The 16,015-nt window shown below is 42.2% G+C and overlaps 1 protein-coding gene across 1 annotated transcript in view; it reads right to left on the reverse strand.

Moving 5' to 3' along the window:
• Window positions 1–7,468: 7,468 nt before the first annotated feature.
• The window catches only part of Dlgap1 (DLG associated protein 1), an 865,098-nt gene continuing 856,551 nt past the window's right edge, over window positions 7,469–16,015 (reverse strand). The window contains exons 16-17 of the mRNA XM_052192730.1: window positions 11,556–11,708; window positions 7,469–8,855 (exon numbers count right to left, since the gene is read on the reverse strand). Coding sequence (XP_052048690.1) covers window positions 8,646–8,855; window positions 11,556–11,708 — 363 coding nt within the window. The 3' untranslated portion in view covers window positions 7,469–8,645. The remainder of the gene's footprint in view (window positions 8,856–11,555; window positions 11,709–16,015) is intronic.

The raw sequence follows: 16,015 nt of genomic DNA on the forward strand, positions 1-16,015 counted from the left end.
GGGATCAGACCCAGGGCCTTGTGTGGGTACACACCTGTGTGTGGAAAAGTCTCCTGCCATCCTTCCCTCTCTCCAAAAAAAAATTTTTTTGAGACAGGGTTTGCGTCTCAAGTTGCATCTGGAGCTCATGGGTTGGTTACAATGGCTGACTAATGAGCTTCAGATTCAAAGATCCACTTGTTCTACTCTCCCCCTTGCTACCCCCATTTTTATAGATTTCTGTGTCTAACTTTCATGTGGGTGCTAGGGAATCCAAGCTCATCTCTTCATGCTTTTACCTATTGATCATCCTACTTCCAGCCCTTCCTGAACACCCTAACAGAGTTCTGATGAGCTTCGTCATAGAATATGTGAAACAAACCAACCAACAAGGTCCAGGTGAGCACTTTCTCAGGAGAAAAGCATTTGTCAAGAAATGCTTAATTATTGTGATGAGGACTGTTAGCATCAGAAGCTGTTTACAGCTAGCCTCCGAATCCATCGATGATGTCATCCCTAGGCAACAAGAACCCTTCTGCTTTGGTTGTCATGGTAACCACCGCACAGTCCCTGTGTATGCCTTGCCTTCATCTCCTGTGGGCATCATCGCCTGGGTACCTATGTCATGGCCAGGATAAAAGACAGAGACCCCAACTCATCTCTCTCTCTCCCCCTCCCCCCCTCCCCTCCCTCGCTTCTTCTCTCTCTCTTCAATAAAAGACCTCTCTTGTGGGAATTGTGCTGGCTTGGTGTGATCTGTCCAGGAAATAGCCCCTTTTCTACTAACAAGGATATTGAACGTTTAGTAAGTGTTAAACACGATCTGGACACTGGGTAGAGTTTTACAAAATTCACTCACACTTTCCTCATAGCAGCCCTATGCAAACAAGGACCCTTTCCGTTCTGATTACACAGACTTAGAATCTAGTAGCCAGAGAGACCATGATTAGCTCAGCCTCTCAAAAATTGTAATTAGGCTAAGGCAACATTTTAGGTCCATCTTAGGTATGTCAAGACCCCTGATTTATTTTTGTGTAAAGAGTTACCCCCTCATGTCACCATGATTTACAGTGTTCGATGTTCACTCGAGTTCAGCCTGTAAACCCCATTCTTCTGTGCCAGCCCCTCTTTACAGGTTGAACTTCTCAAACAACTGATCAGATTTTCCACTCTTGAGATTTCATCGCCAGTTCAGGGCATTCATTGTGCACCCATCCAAGGCTAGAGACAAAGGTTCTGCTCATTGGAAAGGCTCCCCTCCAGTCTCTCCAGACTCACTACCGTGCTTGCTAAGGTCAACAAACAGGCTCAGGGTTGGAAGTGGCAGGTTCATGAAGACTCCCTTCAGGCCAAGCTGCAGAGAAGGCAAAGAGTGAACCTTTATGCTACACCAGGGTAGGAAGCCTCTTTGCCCCGAACATGCCAGGACCTAGTGGGGCTCCCCAAGAAATGTGCTAGGTTGGACTCCACAGGAATCTAAGGCTGAATCGTTCCAACTATTCATTTTACTTTTGTTCAAGAGCAGTTTTTGGGACCAGCCCCCTTGCCCACTTGGTCATGCTAGCTCAAGCAGTGAAACATATTAGGCTTTCTTTGAAAATAAAACAATGTGAGAAGTTTTTAAGAAGTGTCAGGTACAGGAGTGAATGCTTTCTTTTTTTCTTTTCTTTTTAATTAATTTATTTTATATGTGAGTATACTGTTGCTGTCTTCAGACACACCAGAAGAAGGCATTGGATCCCACTACAGGTAGTTGTGAGCCATCATGTGGTTGCTGGGAACTGAACTTGGGACCTCTAGAGGAGTAGTCAGTGCTCTTAACTGCTGAGCCATCTCTCCAGCCCAGGAAATATTTTCTATAGCAAGATGTTTACCCCTAAGATAACAAATATGTATCACTTCCTAAAGTAGACTCTCAGGTTTTCAGTTAATAGAACATATGTTTTTTAAAGATGTATTCATTTTTATTTTATGTATAGGAATGTTCATCTGCGTATGTATACCATGTGAGTAGTGCTCTTGGAGGCCAAAAGATGGTCAGTCCCTGTGAAACTAGCCATCTGTGATTGTGAGCCACAACCTGGATGCTGGGAACCCAACCTGGGTCCTCTGGGTAAGCAACATGCACTCTTACCTACTGAGTCGTCTCTCTAGACCCAGTTAACAGAATATTTTTATTTTAATCTAGGGAGACATATTCTTGCCTGTTGTGTACAATATCATCTAACCCCTTAGATCTTTTGCATCATTGAATCTGTTGGTAAGCCTTGGACTCCAAACTCCTAGAAAAAGAAAGTGTCCATTAACCAGTTACTTCACAATAAGTGTGAATGATAGGTTCCAAAACCTTGGATACCAAAATCAGTAGATGTTCTCAGATAAGTCTCTTACATAGAATGGTGTAAAATTCACCTATCGCCTGTGCATATCCTGCTGTGACCTCATCTCTAGATTCTTAGTACAATATAATGGCTATGTAAGAAGTTGTTGTAGTGCATCATTTAGGCAAGAATGAAAAGAAACAGTTTACAGCCTCAGTATAATACTTTTCTCCAAATATATATTTTTAATTATTATTACATTTATTTGTTAATGTGTGCATTGTGTGCGCAAATGTGTGTGCACATGCCAAGGTTTGTGTGTGGAAGACAGAGGACAACTGAAGGAGTTGGTACTCTCCTTCCACTATGCCAGTCCTGAGGACTGCACTCAGCTTGTCCGGCTTGATGGGAAGCCCTTGACCTCTTAGTTGTCGTGCTGGCCCCTCAATATTATTGATTCACAGTTGGCTGAATCTGGAATCCAGGGAGTAAGGATGACTGACTGACTGCAAATCTCAGAAACCTGGCTATGCAGAGATCTTTCTTTCTTTCTTTCTTTCTTTCTTTCTTTCTTTCTTTCTTTCTTTCTTTCTTTCTTTTTCTTTCTTTCTCTCTTCTCCTCCCTCCCTCTCTTTCTTTCTTTCTTTTAAGAGGTATTTATTTATTATATGTAATTACACTGTAGCTGTCTTCAGACACTCCGGAAGAGGGCGCCAGATCTCATTACAGATGGTTGTGAGCTACCATGTGGGTGCTGGGATTTGAATTCAGAACCTTCAGAAGAGCAGTCGGTGCTCTTAACCACTAAGCCATCTCTCCGCCCCCCCCCCCTCCACTTTTTCTTTTTGTACAGCATTGGCATCCTAAGCATTAAGGGTGGCAGGATTTGAGACTACAGAAAACAGGTGTAGTCATTTATAACCTCCTTGAAGAGCCACTGGGAAGAACGCATTTCCCCTGGGTGTCAGCGGCTCAGAGTTCTCTCTGCTTCCCTTTCCAAAGTGAACATCAACTGAAGCTCCCTTGTGACAACACTGGCTTACCCATCGGGTTTCCAGGTCTTGTCCAGCTATTTGTTCAAAAAGAAGGCTAGAAAGAGTAAGAATCCTCCTCAGTGCTGTGAAGATCGTTCTGTGCGGCCAACAGTGGGAGGGGCCTGCAACAGCTCAGAACTTGGCTTTTGCCCTTTATTAAAACCCTTTATTTTTTTATTAAATGCCCTTTATTTTTTATTATTTATTCACACTTCCTGCCACCTGCCACTTTCACTCTAAACTCAAGCTTGTGCTCATCTGTTTAGATGAAATCAGGAAATAATTCCTTGACGGCCTAAACCACGACACAGGCATTGCTGTTAGGCCTCACATTCATGGGATTTTCACAGGTACCTGGGAGGGGAGAATGGGTCCCTCAGGGAGCCTGGGTCTCTTTCAGCTTTGTGGGAGAATTTAAGACCTCTTTTGTAAACTTAAAAATTAGAATCAAGGGAGTGATTTCAGACAGGGTCATTAGTTTCTGTTTGCAAAAGGAATTGATTGGGTCTTGGTTTCGCAGCTGAAAGTCAAACATTGAACAAACAAAGGCAAACTTCCGCACCTTTAATTTCCAGCTGCACCCGGAGTGAGCACACTCGGACGCTACGACTTTAACGCATATGTCCTTTATTTAAACCAAAAACTAGTTTATAGTTTCAAGCAGTGGGTTTCAAAGATTAAAAGAAAAAGAAAAATGTCATGTCCTCAACAACCCCCATACCCAATTTCTACTAAATACTAGATTGCACTGTAGAGGAGGGGGGTAGGCCCGAACATGGGAAAATGCTTCTCTCAGATAATGTCCTCCTCCTCTTCTTCCTCCTCCTCCTCCTCCTCCTCCATCTCTTTCTCCTCCTCTTCTTCTTCTTCCTCCTCCCCTTCTCCTTTTCCTTTGTTTTTCTAGGCAGTGTCACTCCATGTAGACCAGGCTGGCCTCAAACTCACAGAGATCCTCCTGCCTCTGCCTCCAGATGGACTTGAATTCTTGATCCTCCAGCCTTGGCTGGAGTTCTTCAATTTTAGATTCCTACATTCAAAAGCAAAGTCAGTTTGGGGACTGGCTGAAATGTTTAAGGAGTGCGGTGAAATAAAACTGGCGAAATGGCAAGACATGTGACAGGATTAAGTAGGTAGTGAGTGGCTGTCCAAGCCATCAGCCCTCCATGCCCTCTGGGATTCTTGCGTTGATCCTTTCACTTCTGGAACAGTCTCAAAGGTATATTCTGTTGTGTTATTTGGTGACTTATGAACCAAAACCAGAAACGACGCTTATCTGCATGCTCATTTGCAAGTCTGCCGAATATAGGTGGATGCATTTTGCCAAGATGTCAGAGGAGACTGGAAAGGAAACACTGTGAGCATGGTTGGCATCGATGACTGCAAGTCCTCTTTGTAAGCACAAACCTCAGTGGAAAGTGAGTGAGACAAATAATCACCAACATGAACTGCAGAGGGAAGGACACCAGCCTGAAGTTTAGATTCATGCCTGTCCCTTAGGAATAGTGCCACGGTGGCAGGCCACTGAGCAGAGAGCGAAAATTTCTTTTCTCTCTTTTTTTCTCCCATCTCCCCTTTTCTTTGTGGTGCTGGTATTAGATACACACACACACACACACACACACACACACTCTCCACCGCTCACATATGTTCTGAATCCCAAAGTATGCATTTGTTTTTTGTTTGTTTTTTGTTTTTTGTTTTTTTTTAAATCACTGTGGGAATGGAATTAGAAACACAAAGCACAGGTCTGATTTTACCTTTAGGGCGGTTTGGGAAACAAAGGGGGACATATATGCAAAGAAATGAAAGTGCCAGGGGCTTATACTGTCATTTGTAACCCATATCTAACCGTTATGGTGAAGTGGTAGGAACACCTGAATCAAAACTCCAAGCTTATATGACTATCAGTGTAAAAGACTTAAGTTCTTCAGTTCTGAAATCCTTTAGTCACGATCTCCCACAACCTGCCCAGGACCTGGCAAAGTGTGTCATTACAATGAAAGTGAGAAAGATAACTTAGTTGCTGAGCTGCCCACTTCCAAAGACAACCACTTAGATTGTGGAAGACTGGGGCTTCCAGTAAACACACACGGGCCTGAAAGCAGTGCATTGATTATTTTATTAACTCCTTCTTTTTACATGATGGGAAACGGTCATCTATTTACAGGTTGTTATTTTTATTTGTTTTTTTTTTTTGTCCACACACAATCTAGGTAAATAAGCCTATGAAATTCCAATTCAGAAAGCCATAAAAATCTTCCCCACCCCTCCATCTGAAGGCTTTTAAATGAATCTTTTTTTCCCCAAACCAAATTAATTTTTAAAAATTACATTAGGGAATTCAGATATGCTAATGATTTACATTCCAGTTATTTAAAATATGCATCTAGACATGTTCTTAAAAAAGAAATGGTAAATTCACAAGGATAGGGCTTAAATTAAAGCAATACTTCACAGTAAACCATTAAGGGAACATCTATAAATAACAGAAATATATTACAAATAAATTAGTTCTATTTACCATTTCAAATATTAAAAATCTTTAATCCATTTCTTCATCTCTCTTTACAAAAAGGTTATGTGAATTGTATGGAAACATCTGCAAAAAATATAATAAATACTTGATTTCTTTGATTGTATTTTTGTTGCTGTTTTTGATTAGGGAGACAAACTTCTTTTGTAATTCCCCCTACCCCAAGAAAATGCCCAACACCTTTATACCAAAGTTAAACAAAATAAGTAATTTTCCAGGGTGCATACACTGTTCATTATGAACTAAAAAACATCTCTACAAATTACATCAAAAAGAAGAATGCAACAAAGATTATGTTCCCGCTGTCAGTTTCCAGGTTCCAGTGGGTAACAGGCTGTATCATGTGGGGGTCATGTCCTAACATCAATAATTAGCTTTTTATATATATATAAAGTGTTTGTACAGTTTAAACTGTGTTTCTCAGGAAGGCAAAGGTTCTGATGCCCTGCAGGCGTTCAGCTAAGAGATTTAAAATTCTTACCAAAAGATAGCTTATGAATATACAAATGCCATTCACTTAGACAAGATAAATAGGCCTTCTGTTGTCGCTCTTTAAAATAGCCTGGGCTAAATCAGTCCCCAAGGAAAATATTGTCTGAGGATCTGGAATCTCATCAGAAACTGATCTCAGCGCTACCTCAGGGCACGGAGCTGCAGTAGTGTACGAGGGGGCAAAGTGGGACTAGAATGGACCAGAATGAACACTGCTTCCTGTGAATTCCACTTCTTTCTTGGATAAGTGTGACCATGGGCTACCCAAGGTGAAAGTTGGCCTTACTCCCAAATACTTCTCATCTTACACCGCTGCTCCACTGTAAAGAAAACAGTGTCTTTTTTGAAACTAGCAAATACTTAAAGCTTAAAAATCACTGCTCCAGTTTGACACAGCCCTGACTTTGTCTGCCCTAGTTAAGAGTTGTTGGTGTTGTTGGTTGTTTTTTTTTTTTAAATAAGTTATAGCCCTTTTCTTGTAAACCACAGCAGTAAACATTTGTGCCCTGTTGATAAAGGTACCTCAAAGCTTCGATGGCTCTGAGAGGTAGCAAATTCTCTAGTGGTTTTAGAATACGTCTGAAATTACTGGTTGCCAGAACCCATTGCTTCTCTTAATTTTGTAAAGAAAATTAAATTAGCACCTGGCTAAGAGAGTGGTTTTTGTTTGTTTCATTTCTTTTTTGTTTTCGTTTTGTTTTTTTAAAGCATCTCTGATGCAATCATATTTTCTTTAAGTCTTTTGTTTTCCTTTTTTTTTTTTTTAACCTATGGCAAGTTTCTAATACTTTAGGTTGCCGGCTTGACATGGTGTGGCTGGTCTTTTCAGATTACCACATTCTGAATGTTTAAACGACTACCAGTGAAGGGCATTTGAAGACTTCAGCAGGAAGCTAATACACACAGCCCATCAGCCACGACTAAACTGCAAGCCCACAGCGAGCCGAGCCAGGGATCCACCCAAAGGCTTGGGTTTCTATCAGCGGTTATGAATGCCCGACTGTCTGCCTCCTCCTAGTTCTTGACCCCTGCATATCAAATGACTTCTCTCTCTACCGGGAACTTCAGGATCATAACGACAGCTCTTTGGAATGAGGCAGCATGTCAACTGGGGTAGAAAACCTTTTATTTTATTCGTTTGACATAAAACAAAATCCTGTGCTGGGAACAGGTGAACTCTGTATTGGAGTGAGAGGAAACCGGAAGGAGAAAACGCCCCTGAAATGTGAAGGGCTGGGCTGAACTAGACGGGTGTGGCATTCAAACGGTGGTGGGAGAACCCGAACTCTCCTCTGGAATTGGCCTTGCCCCCCTCCCCCAAGCAGAAGCATTCATCAGTGTGTGAAATCTTAAGTGACTCCACCAAGATGGGCACTAAACTTAACAGAACCAACTCTTTCCCACCCTCCCATCTAAAAACCGTTGCAGTGACATTATAATACACAGAATACAACAAAAGTTGATTTAAAAAAAAAACATTTCAGTTCTAAAGTTTCTTAAGCTAAATAAATGAATTCCTTATAGAGAATCTTAAACCACCGGTGTTTCCCTTTTGCCTTAACTTTCTTCCTTTTATTGCCTTTCAGAATAGATTGATTTCCCTGAAAGATCGAATTTACAATCTTCTGCTGATTGAAACATTTGAAGCTTGGTTGATGAAGTACCAGTGAGGCAGTTTGTACAGCTGTGAGGGCACAGATGCAGGGTACCTGCGCGCTCCGCCCTTCTCTCCTACACACCCAGGCCCCCAACCCTAGGCCAGCTTGGTCTCCACTCTGTCACCTTGATTCCAATGAGATGGTGTGATTTCTGGGATTAGAAATAAAGTGCTCTCTGCTTGTAAAAAATAACCGTTTGGGGGCAAATAAAGGGAGTCGGAGCCCTCGTATCTTTCACGTGGAAGACGGTAAGTCCCAAAGGATCACCCTATGTGATAATTGGGTTTATGAAATACCCTATGGTTTTATATTGCTGAGTTCTAGGGACACGCTAGTTTGAGAGAACTGAGGAGGATGAGTGACCTACAGGTGTCGTTTTCTACACAGGTGGGTTTGCTTGGCCCAGAAAATAAAGGGTTTAGATGTCTGCATGAGGCTTCAGGACTGGGGGTGGAGCGAAGCTCGGTGGAGAAGATGGGCAAAGTGGTCCAGGAAGCGGGGCGGCCTGGGGATGGCTCCTGCGAGGTGGACAACTACACCACGACGGTGGCGGTCACTGAGCTCAGAGACGGAGGGGGCGGGGAGGCGGCCGAGGGCAGGGATGCGGGATGGTCCTCGGCGGCGGCGCTCAGAGCCGGGTCTGCGCCTCGGGGATGTAGATCTCGATGCTCTCGGCGCTCTCGGTGGCCGAGTTCTGGCGAACCGATGTGGCGCGCTTGGCGGCCATCAGGCGCTTGCGGGCCTCCTGGCGCTGCGAGCTCTCCAGCGAGCGCTCCCGGATCAGCGGCGCGGGGCCCTTCGCCGGCTTCTTTGGCACTGGAGGAGGGGCCCTTCGCTCCTGATCAAAGCAGAAGGTTCAGGACATTACACAGCTTCTCAGAACAAGCTTGGGAAAGACTGGGATAGGTCAGTAGTTTGAACACACGCGCGCACACACACACTTTTGCTTTTTGCAAACTCTAAGGATGGTTCTGATCTGCACAGTGTGTGTAGATCATATATAATTTTTCTTTGTTCTGGTTTGGGTATTAAAAAGTTGCAGGGAAAACATGATCTCTTAAGCTTAAGGCCATGGGTAAGGCTGGATCGCAGAACTAGGTCTTTCCATGGGCAGGCATTTAAAATGCACCCTTGCAAATGGACCCCTGCACCCTCACAGTGAAGGTGGTTCTCTGCATTCTCCAGACTCTTCCTGGTGCTAGGGAAGGACCGGGAGAGCTCAACAGCTACAGAATTATTTAGAACTCTGCATCAAGTAGGAGTTTGGCTTAAAGACTAAAACCCTGTCCACCCCTCTCCTGGGCCCACCCAGCCTCCCCCTCCACTCATTCCTAAGCAACCAGATGAGATTGTAAAATTGCTTCTCGGCTTCAATGGTGCCACCCGGAATTACACCCCCTTTTGAACACCACATAGGAACACATAGCCATGGACTGTGCAGGATCACTGGGAAGGGAGACTCTGGAATTTCCTACTCTGGGGAGGATCTTTGCAGAACATCAGCCCCTAGAGGGTCTCAGCTTGCTTGCGATGGCCCAGAAGTTGAACACAGGACTGGAAAAGGCTGTCCTTCTTATCAGCAATCTCTGAAATGGGTTTTAGATCCTTTCTATTCTACTGAAAAATAGACATGGTAACTATACATCGAGGAAAGAAAGCACAAAGATGCTGTTAAGAGGTAGGTGTTGAGCTTTCAGGTTGTGAAAAGGTCCACACAGGATGATTTTAAAAAGAAGACCCTTCATCCTTATGAAATCAAATGTGAAGTTTATCACACAGGGACTGAGTCTCCAACTTAACACCGGTGCTCAGTATACAGTTCCTTGCTTGTCAGGGAGAAGTGCGGTTAAGTCTACTAACACTAGGACTCAGCCCATGGCTGTTTAAAATGGAGCCTGTGCTTCTGAAAGGACAGAAAGGGAGAACACAGTGCAAATACAGTGAAAATAGTCTCCCACCACCCCAGTCTCTTCAATCTCATATATATATATATATATATGAAATCTCTGGTCAAGTTGATAAGATGACAAAAAGCTAGTCATAGCTAAACTGCATTAAAAAAACTTAAAAACTAAGCTAATGATTTATTATTAGGTCACATATCAGCAAGTCACCTGTAACAATTTCTTTGCATCACTTTAAGGTCTTCGTTGTGGGGTAACTGGAGGATATTTTTTAAAGTATGAATATTGGAAACTTTTTAGTCATTTTTCTTTCTTTGCACACTTTATTATTATTATTATTAATTATTATAACAATAGTGTTAAAGAATCAGTAGGTGAGAAATTAAATGGAGTGGTACTAAATGTCCAGCATGTGTACACTTGTGTATACTTTTAAGACAAATTTAAAAGCTTTGCTAGCAGATAGTTGCACACATAAAGAAAACTAGATAAAACACAATGCTTGGCTTCCCAAACGAGAGGCCACACACACATCAGCAGACCCTCAAGCTCGGTTCTAAACCCCTCGGTAGGATGATCATAGACTTGGAGATGGTGATGGTGGTGACAGCATTTGCCCTCCTTAGAGACGGTCCCTTGGGACTAGGTTTGTCCTGGGTGCCCACTGACCCCACGCACTTAGAAATGATGAGCAACAGTGGGTCTTTACAGGCCAGGAGACCTAGAAGGACAGAGTTCTCACTGCTCCTAGGGAAGAGCCATGCCTGTGTGTGGAGGTATCTATCTCTGACCTTGGGTCATAGAAGAACAAAACTTATTTAAAAAGTTGTCCAGGACAGATCAGCCTAGGTAGGTGGACATTAGAGATTTGTAAAACTGTGGTGGAACCACAGAAATAAAATATGAAATTATTATTGATTAATTAAAAGAATTTAAGTCTTTATTTCTAAACTGTCGCATGAGAATCCCAGGGAACAGCATCCATTCCCCCAACCCCAGGCATTCAATCAAAAGTATAAGTTAGAAAACAAAATCCCAATGCTTCTGATGACCATAAGCCTCGTAATGAGAGCATTTGAGACTTCTTCATCAGTGACTTCTTCTTCAGTTAATATTTCTGAGGTGACTGTCGGTCTGTCTCCTCATGTCTTAGGACTTCCTATTGTTTCTCAGAAACACATCCCGAGGGTGTAAGGAAGTTCAACTCTTGCTCTATAGAACCATGCACTGAAGAGATCATTTATTTTAGTTTGGAAGCATAACTGGAGGCAGTCCCTCCCAGTGTCTAACCTGGTTTAACTTAAAGTTTAATTAACTGGAAAAGAAAAAAGAATGAAAGAAAAAGAAAGAAAGAAAAGTAAAGGAAGAAAGAAAGAGAAAGAAAAAGGTAAAGAAAAGCCACGTTCCCACTCCCCAAATCACAAAGACAGGTTTTTCTTCAAAAATATGCCTGAGACACATTACAGATACTATCCCGGGTGATTAGAATGTAAACATTGTCATTACAATGAAATGACACAGTACCAGCTCCATTTCACATTGTAAACAGCAGGACTGAATGCAGCAGTCTATTTAGACTGTCCAGTGTTTGTGCAGGTTTTTAAATGAACCATACAAAATCTACATTGTTCTACCTTCTTGTCAAGAGGATCCATCTGTTTCCAATTATTGGCCTTTAACTGATGAAGTTCATCAAATTTCATACTAATATTTTCTATGGACAACTGCAGCATGTCCCAGAACCCCGCCAAATCCTGGGAAGTGGGTCTCGGGTGAGCACTGGGGTTCTGTGCAAAAGAGAAAAGAAACATCCATGGCTTCAGAGGTGGCATGACACATTTCAAAGAACCTAAGGAGGCTGGGTTCTTTTTGGCTTTTTTTGACAAGAGATAAAAGTGAGACTGCGAACGGTAATTTTCTACATGCCTCCGTTGCATTTTGTGATCTTCAAATGTCAAGGTTGCTATGCTCCTCTGTCCTCACAACAGGATGGTTGTTTCAGTCTGATAAGTGGAGAGTCTAAACATTTGAGAAGTCCCCAAACGTGTTATCTCTTACTGGGTAATATTTAAAAATACTATACTTAAGCGGAAAAACCACCATATTTTCATTTATAATTTCATGCCACATAGTTTAGTCAGAGAACAGAGGAGAATTCCAAAGTAAGATTAGTTTTAGTACTCATGTTGAGTGAAATCATAGGATACAGAATTGATCAGCAATAAGGTATTTCCAAAACACCTTATTTGGGTGGCAAGTCTTCTCTGATGACTAGAAACTGAGCCTGGGGTTTGCATAGAGGAAGCAAGTGATCAACCATGGAGACATATATGTAGTCTCTGAAACTATTACATGTTCAGTAATTGAATATTACTAATAAATATCTATCATATACACATAAATATTCTATCATATGACACATTACAAATTAACTGGTTTTAAATATAGCAAAAGGCAAAAAACATTATCTTTATACATATATATATATGTATGTTGATAATTTTTACAATAATATCTTTCAGTGTTTAAGAACTAACTTTTTAAAGAATTACTTAAACATGTTATTATTATCAACTGGGTATTGTGCATGCTTTTAATCCCAGCACTTGGGAGGCAGAGGCAGGTGGATCTCTATAAATTCAAGGTCAGTTTGATCTACAGAGTTCAGGACATCCAGAGTTACACAGTGAGACCCTGTCTAGAAGAAAAGCTCCAAAAAAAGATTATTATTATTGTGTGTGTGTGTGTTTGTGTGTGTGTGTGTGTGCGCGCGCGCGCATACATATTACAACATGCACCAGGTCAGAGGATAACTTTATAAAGTTGGCTCTCTCCTTCCACCCTCCTGGGCTCCAGGGATTTAACTCATGCCATCGGGCCTGAGAAGCAAGTACCTTTACCCATCAAAGCCAGAGGACCAACCCAACAACTTCACCAAGCCAGAGGACTTTTGATAGTTCATTTATACTTGGGAGCTTGCTGTGTGATTTATGCTGGTCTGGAAATCTCTAAACCTCTTGCCTCAGCCTTCTGAACTTTAAGATGGCAAGTGCACATCATCCCATCTGGCTCAAGGTGACTTCCTTTGTCCCTGTAATCGGGCATCACTATGGTCCTCAGCAACACCCTCTGCCAACGTAGCCGAAGGTCTCCTAAGCAGAGAGTAAGAGTCTTCCTTCCTTCCATGGGTCAGGAGCTCTTAGTGCCATTTCTGGTTATTTCTTAATATTATAAATAACTGTGAACTGTGAACAGTTTTCATGTCCTATGATAACTGGGGGTGGCTTGTACATTTAAAATTAATATCAAGAAAGATGGTACCATCAGAATTTCAGAAAGTAAAAGTTGATAGTCATCTAATTGTTTCAAGGTTGGAAATGACATTTACACTGGAGGAGGAGCTAGAATGATGTGCATCGTCCAAAATTAATGCAAATAAAGATGCTGCTTGTAGTGTTCCGAGACTATCTACAGTTTCTTGGTGTTAAAGATTCTTGGGATCTTGGCATTTGATTCTTATGAGATTCTTGGGAGTAGATTACTTTGAGAGGTTTTTAAGATTTATTTATTTATTTTATATGAATACACTGTAGCTGTCTTCAGACACACCAGAAGAGGGCAGATCCCATTACAGATGGTTGTGAGCCACCATGTGGTTGCTGAGAATTGAACTCAGGACCTCTGGATGAGCAGTCAGTGCTCTTAACCGCTGAGCCATCCCTCCAGCCCTATTTTAGAGTTTTTAAGTGGTTGGATCAACATTAAAATCTGTTCTAGGGATGGGAATGAGTATGGCTTCATAGCACACATTCAAGCCTCGGGTTCAATCTTTAGCACCTAGTTAAACCAAAATAAAACAAATAAAACAAAACAAAAAAGTAATCTAGTGACACACTACTTGAATGAACAGAAGGGGTTCTCTGTAGTATTCGACACAGTGAACAGCAACTACAATGGAAGTCCCTCAATGGCCACGGTGGTAAACCCCAGAAATCCTATCAGTAAGGGAGCTGAACCGGGAACATCTCAGCTTTGAGGCTACACAACAAAAACAACAACAAAAGATCTAAGGGGATAAAACAAACAAGCAAAGCGACCCCTCAATATTCAGAACACTCAGTAGATTTGATGAGGTACTTTTTTTTTTTTTTTGAGACAGGGTTTCTCTGTGTAGCCCTGGCTGTCCTGGAACTCACTTTGTAGACCAGGCTGGCCTCAAACTCAGAAATCCACCTGCCTCTCCCTCCCAAGTGCTGCGATTAAAGGCGTGTGCCACCACCGCCCGGCAATGAGGCACTTCTTAATAGTTTATGATTCCACAAATATTTAGCCTTATCCATAATGAATTTTTGAGGTCAGTAACATTTTCTTGGTTACAGGTTTTAGTGCTGTATTGTTTTAGCACCAAGGGTTTCTTGTCTAAAATCCTCAGGACCAGATGTTGAGATGTCAGCCTTCTTAGGATTTGGGCAAGTTTGCCTTTCTGCACGTAGTGAGATAGATATATTAGAGACAGAATACAGGTCAATGCGAAATTCATGTATATGTCACATACACCCAATACACACAGTAGGTAGGTGATTATATACATTTTCCTGTATTTTGATAGTATTTGATTATATTTTGACAGTAATATATGAGGTCAGATGTATCAAAACCTTCCTGTCCCCAGAGTTTCAGATTTTAGAGCATTTCTCATTTGGGTTTTTTTTTTTTTTTTTTTTTGGGGGGGGGCATGTTCAGCCTACAGTTCAGTAGCCTAAGCTTCTGTGGTAGTTCCTTAGATGTGCTTAACTCTCTCATGGGCAACCTGGGCCTTGCCCCAAAGGAATTGATGAATTTTGTAAAAAAGACAAATGAGGAAACAAAGAGATCCTAAGTGCGATCCATCTCTAATCCAGCTGCTGTTTGCCAGTAAGAGTCCTATGGTAGACTGGCTGAGTCTAAACCAGATCATCTCTGAGATTACAGAGGGGAGTGGGGCGGGGTGGAAGGGGGAGAGCATGAGCCGTCCTACCCACCCACCCAGTTTAGTTATGCTGGGATAAAACAAATTTCATCCATTTGCTCAAAGCTTGAGAATTTAGTCTTGAACAAATGTGTTTTCCAAACTAAAACACAGTCTTTCCCCCTCTTTTTTTTTCCCCCTCAAAGAAAGAGGTATTAAAGAAAGAACAAGCTCAGGGCTGGAGAGAAGGCTCAGCAGTTGAGAGCCCAGGCTGCTGTTCTGAGTTCAATTCCCAGCAACTGCATGGTGGCTCACAACCATCTGACTTCCTCTTCTGGGTATGTGTGAAAGCGGAATGTACTTGTCCATATAAATACATAAATATTAAAAAACCCAACAACAACAACAACAAGCTGAACCTGGCCCTGGACAACCCTATAGTCACTTAAAAAACAAACAAAAACCAAAAGAAAAAGAAGCCCACCATATTTCCTTATTTATTATGTATCTGTGTTGGTGGTGCCTAGGTCAGTAGGCAGAGGTCAGATGACAAATTGTAGAAGCTGCTTCTCTCCTTCCACCATCTGGGTCCAGGGACCACACTTAGGTCATCACACTAGGCAGCAAGCTTCTTTACCTGTCTTGCTACCCCCTAGAGTCACTCCAGGTCACACTACTCCCTGGGGTTAGTGTGACTCCCTCTGCAAAAATGAGGGATGGGATTTAAATCCTGCGTGGGATTTTTAGGGACAGAGGCTGAACAGATAAAGGTTTGAACTGTAACTGCTTTTTTCCATGGGCTGGTCGGTAAGTTTGTTAACTTTTTAATGCCCATATATCCCCTCTGTAAATCATAAAAAGAACGCCACTAGTAACTCTAAATGACCATTCTGGGGAGTTAGCCAGGGCATCTAGCACCTGTAGGTAGCTGCAGGACTTCTTCCTCAAGAAGGAAGGAATCTTCCTCAAGCTTCTTGCTCAAACCTGTCTGAGCAGCACCAATGGCCTTCCTCCATTGGTGTGCAGTTACCTAACAGGGACTCTCCTACTTCATCACATACATTCCTCTAGTGGCTGTTGACTCGTTTACTGGAGCCGCCATGAGGAATGAGGAAACGTCAAAAGCTGGCTTTGGGGAACTTAAAC

Source organism: Apodemus sylvaticus, chromosome 9, assembly GCF_947179515.1.
Source record: "Apodemus sylvaticus chromosome 9, mApoSyl1.1, whole genome shotgun sequence".
In the NCBI taxonomy this organism is placed as follows: Eukaryota; Metazoa; Chordata; class Mammalia; order Rodentia; family Muridae; genus Apodemus; species Apodemus sylvaticus.